Genomic DNA, 4,930 nt, shown 5'->3' with positions numbered 1-4,930 from the left:
AGCCTACATGTGATAGGGTTCGGAGTTGAAATAATAATACGGAATAAGACGTGTTCTTAGAGAACCTTTGTTCAGAACCCTATCACATGTAGGCTCGTTTGATCGGAAATTTAACGGAAAATTCAATGGTGCTTTCAAAAATTAAATTTCAGCGCTCGTTGAGAAAATATTTTACAAAAACTGAAATGTGCACCGCGTTATCATCTAGTGATGACATGCGTTATTCCGCAGTTTTCAGTGTTACAGTGCGCTTTGTTTTTTTCGCGGTTCGCGCGCTGTACCTTGCCCCACTACTTTCCTCGTTTCGTGACTAATCTCCAAGTTTGAGGCACAGCAAACCTTGTCTTAATCTGCGTTTACAAGGCAACTTCTCTCAGCCCAGAGAACTCATTTGTACGAACGTGCTGCGCAGTACATGCCATTCAGAAGGTGATCTAATTCCAAATGGTGGTGGTTGCGGGGTGCACCTGTCCTCCCCATGTTATCGAACAAGCCGCATTTGAGGTTTTCCCGAGGTTGCGTGGACTGGCTGCGGTTTCCTCTCCACCCCCTTCACCCTTTCCCCTTCTCACATCCCTTTCACACAACGCACGGTGCACTTCGCTGCGGGCCGTCTCACCGCGAGTTCACCCAGAATGCCACTCCTTTCTCGTCATATTCCACTTATATGTCTCCTGCTTTTGTTGTTTTCCAAATGCGAACCACGAGTGCGTTTTCCTATGTTTTCCTCACCTGATCGACGAGTGTCACCTAGAGAACCGTTCAATGCAGGAAACCAAATTCAAAACCAATGAAACTTTAGGTCTCATGAAATTGAATCAAATTACCCTAGTTTTGATGGAAGACAGAATCTAAAATGTAGCTACTACACCGCAGTTGGTTTCAGAAACTAAATTTGGCTTCATTCCATCCCGATCTTGTCGAATCCACAAAATGGTTCTAGGGGTGTAGGGTCATTTATGTGACTCCATGCTTCTTGTACTGTTATTTTCAAATGGCTTTTGTTCTTAGGGAAGTACCTTCGGGCCCTCAGGGGACGGCCACCTCCAGACTGCAGTTCTGTACTTCCAGACACGCCAGGCGTGGGAGGTCATCTCGTTCCAGTGCTCCGAACCAGGTTTACCCCGCGCCTAAATAAATGCACTTTCAATTTAGCACGTCAAGAAGAATACTTAAGGGTAGAATATACCATGTTTCTAATTAGTTTGGTTGCGTCTCATTCAGACATGGCGTCGTTCATACGGGAAGCCTCGGCCGGATCAGTCGCGGTACAGTTCCGACCGGTCCACACCGCCGCGCTTCTCCGCTTCCAGGAGATCCACTTCAATCGCATCGGGGTCTTCATTGACGTGGCGTGCCCGGGGGTCCTGCAGGATCTGAGCACAGTGCGTCGTTGTTTGTTTGTTTGTTTGTTTGTTTGTTTGTTTGTTTGTTTGTTTGTTTGTTTGTTTGTTTGTTTGTTTGTTTGTTACGTTTGTTACGTTTGTTACGTTTGTTACGTTTGTTTTGTTCGTTCGTTCGTTCGTTCGTTCGTTCGTTCGTTCGTTCTTGACCATTATCTATCTATGGCCACTAGCACCCGCCGACTTTCTTCAACTCGTCGTTCGTTGTCTTCCTGTGGGACCCGCGGCGCAAGCCGGCCGAGGCCACGGACCTCTTCTACGTGGTCGGGTCCTTCAACCTGTCCGTGGACTCGCAGCTGGCCATCGCCGCGCCGTACCTGCCCGTCGCCCTGGACGTGTACAAGGTGTACTACGACATGCCTCTCGTGGTTGAGCCGCTCCGCCTCTTCCCGTCCAAGAGGAAGGACTTCACGGGGTTGACGGTGCGAGCCGTCGGGGAGGTGAGAAGTCTCGGTGACTCTCCCCTCCAGCACCGCCTGCCTCGGCCCGCCCTCACCACGCCTCACGTGTTCGTCCATAGGCCATCCGCGGCACCCAGTTGGGCTGGAACCAGTTCCCGCTGTACCTGGAGGGCTTCATCCGGGACGAGGACCCCGCCGACATTTTCAAGCAGGGCCCTCGGCTGTTTGATCTAATGCGGGAACTATACAACTTTACGTAAGTGGAAACTTCTTGTCTTCTCAGTGTGACTGTAACAACTTCCATTAAGGTGTATAATGCAAACTTTGAGGTGACTCGAAGTGACAATAAGTGAGGAAACGGATAGGTGACACCCTCTTGTGAGCAATCGCGATTATTTAATATTTACTTGCCTTCCATATTTCGCTCCCCTCCATTTACCACATTAATATCTTCTTACAACAGTACTTCTGTTCCGTTTACTAGATTCATCGAATGAGTAACTGTTTTTTTCATCAGTTTTGCGATGCGCACGGTGGACAGCGGTGGCGGCCAGGCCATGTCGAACGGTAGCTGCTCGGGCATACCCGGCCTCCTGCAGAGTGGCGAGTTTGACTTTGGCCTGCAGATCTGGATGGATGAGAGTCGCCTGAAGTGTGTCCAGTTCATCTCTTACAACCTCGTCACCTTTGAGTAAGACTGAAAGCGGGGGGACCGGGGGGTCTCACCCCAGAATGAAGGTAATTTGTGCTTGTTTGGTGCCTCAGCACGGCCCTGGTCTACCGCATGCCCACCCGCTCCTCCTCGGCCATCAACAGCATGGTGACGCCCTTCTCCAGCGGCTCGTGGGCCGGCGTGTTCGTCATGTTCGGCATGATGTCGCTGCTGCTGCTCATCGCGGACGAGTTCCACCTGGAGGAGGCCTTCGGCAACCTGGGGCCGTGGAGCGCCGCGCTCATCTTTGGCACGGCCGGCATCTCCTGGGGAAGTGAGCGGGCATGGGTGGGGCGGGGTCGCCGATGACGAGGTTCGCCATACCACTGTAGTCCGCTGCTCTGACCGCAGGCGTCCACTACGGCATCAACTCGACGCACCTCATCTCGGTGGAGCTGGGCACGGTGGTGGGCGGGCTCACCTACACGGTCGTTTTCACCTACTACCAGTCCTCGGTCGTATTCGGCCTGCTCGCCAAGGATTCGCGGCCGCCGCTCACCCCCCAGGAGGTGCTGGAGGAGGGTTACCGGGTCGTGTCCGACGACTTCGCCTACTTCAAGGACTTGTTTGAGGTGGGTCGGTCTGACGTTGAAAGCTTTTCTAAGGCTCAAACACCTCCACGCTGACTTTCCCCGACGTCGCAGACGTCGGAGAACCCGGACGTCCAGGATATCCGACGACGGCACTTGTCCTCCGAGACCTCGTCCGGGTTCGTGAGCCTGGGCACGGGCGCGCACATGCTGAAGAACGACAAAGTGGCCCTGGTCGGGGACAGCACGGCGGTCGCCAAGCAGCTCAACCCCATCATGACCAGCCAGCAGTTGTGCTCCGTGCGCTACTCGCGCATCGAGGCGGACCGCAGTCTGCTGTACTCGGCGGCGCGCAAGCACTGGCCTCTCGCCGACCACATCAAATGCGGGTGAGAAGAGAGGTCGGCCCCCCATCCTATGCTCACCTTTTACATTTTAAGTTTAATGCAATATTTTGAGACGTTATGGTAACGTAAAACTGCACTACCTGCAAACAGGACGTGAATTTATCCCTATTTCCACTTTCAAACTCCAACCTGGACTTTTTGAAAAAAAAGAAAGAAAAAAAGGTTCTGTATCTGGGACTGCACTTTACAAAGGCATTAAAAGTGCCAAAGGCACTAATTTTTAGCACCTTTTGGGCAGTTCATTGGCGTTTAATGCCTTTGTTTGGGAGGCCGTTGGTAAATGTATCCCCGTAGACAGTATATGTTTCCTAGTCGAAGACTTCATCGTAAAGCTTCTCTTATCGGGACGTAAACTCCAGTATAGATGGTCGTGAGAGAAGCACCTCCACCCCTCCCTATACAACTGTTCCGTGCGCCGCCTTCCTTGCGCAGGCTGCTCATGGCGCTGGAGCGCGGGCTGAGCCGGCGCATCGTGCGGCCCTTCCGCATGCCCTGCTCGACGGACGACTCGACGGCCACGCAGACCACCATCTCGGCGCTGACGGTGACGGCCGCCACGACGGCGTACCTCGTCCTCGCCACCGGCTACGTGGTCTGCGGCACGCTCTGCGCCCTGGAGACGGTCGGCCCCGCCATGGAGAGGACGGTGGACCGCTTCCTGGAGACGCGCCGGCTGAGCGTCCTGTTCGCGCGCCGGCGCACCCGCCGCTGGAGCCGCCTATCCGAAGGGCCGCCGCCGCCCGCCTATGGGCGCCGCCGCACCCGCAACTGGAGCCGCGTCTCCGTCGTGACCGCCGCACCCTCACCCTCCGCGCCGCCGCGCACCCGCACCGCCAGCGCCGAGGCCCTCGCCGCCGTCCAGTTCTTTCACTGAGAGACCGCCTGTATGCCGACCCTCAATAAACGCCAGCTCCGCGAGACGCACTTAGAAAAGCGATTTGTCCAAATGACAAAAAGAGTTTCGATTAATGAAAATGTTCTCCCTGAAGTCAACAAAACATTTGGTCAAGAATTTTAGTCAAAATATTATGTTCAGTCAAAAAAAAATTAGTCAACGCGATAAGACCGCTACCAACATGACTAAATCATGAAATCAGGACGATAAAAAATTGTTTTACGTAAGTGACATTTTCTTGGGCGCCCGTTTCGGTCGAGTCGCCTTTGTTTACTTTTCGTCACGCGTATCCCAACCTACGTCACGTTTTGAACGGGGCAGTATATGATAGCGACACTGATACGATCGGGCCTGGGAGCGCCGGCACGAGTACCTCCAGCGGCGCGACAATAAATGAAACCCCTCGTTATTAGGGCACTTTTAGCTTCAGTCCCACCAGTGGCGGTGGCTGCGCGGCCGGCACTCTGACGTCGCTGCGTTTGCCTCGCCGTGCGGCCTGCGGGCCCTGCAGGCCCTGCACTAGGGCGGCCCAGTCGCTGCCCTCGCGACACGAGCCGTGTTGCGTTTGTCGCCTTGCTCCAG

The 4,930-nt window shown here is 54.1% G+C and overlaps 1 protein-coding gene across 3 annotated transcripts in view; it reads left to right on the top strand.

Annotated features, from left to right (window-relative positions):
- Positions 1 to 4,409, top strand: part of LOC113203439 (uncharacterized) — a 25,134-nt gene extending 20,725 nt beyond the window's left edge. For all 3 annotated transcript variants that reach the window (XM_052275359.1, XM_026418140.2, XM_052275358.1), the window contains exons 5-13: positions 1,012 to 1,117; positions 1,225 to 1,385; positions 1,577 to 1,843; positions 1,924 to 2,060; positions 2,322 to 2,495; positions 2,570 to 2,790; positions 2,868 to 3,088; positions 3,161 to 3,435; positions 3,886 to 4,409. In XM_052275359.1, coding sequence (XP_052131319.1) covers positions 1,012 to 1,117; positions 1,225 to 1,385; positions 1,577 to 1,843; positions 1,924 to 2,060; positions 2,322 to 2,495; positions 2,570 to 2,790; positions 2,868 to 3,088; positions 3,161 to 3,435; positions 3,886 to 4,327 — 2,004 coding nt within the window. In that variant the 3' untranslated portion in view covers positions 4,328 to 4,409. The remainder of the gene's footprint in view (positions 1 to 1,011; positions 1,118 to 1,224; positions 1,386 to 1,576; positions 1,844 to 1,923; positions 2,061 to 2,321; positions 2,496 to 2,569; positions 2,791 to 2,867; positions 3,089 to 3,160; positions 3,436 to 3,885) is intronic.
- The last annotated feature ends 521 nt before the right edge of the window (positions 4,410 to 4,930 follow it).

Source organism: Frankliniella occidentalis, unplaced genomic scaffold, assembly GCF_000697945.3.
Source record: "Frankliniella occidentalis isolate FOCC.00 unplaced genomic scaffold, Focc_3.1 Scaffold585, whole genome shotgun sequence".
In the NCBI taxonomy this organism is placed as follows: Eukaryota; Metazoa; Arthropoda; class Insecta; order Thysanoptera; family Thripidae; genus Frankliniella; species Frankliniella occidentalis.
Note: the sequence above shows the minus strand (reverse complement) of the source record. Positions and strands in the feature narration are given on the sequence as shown.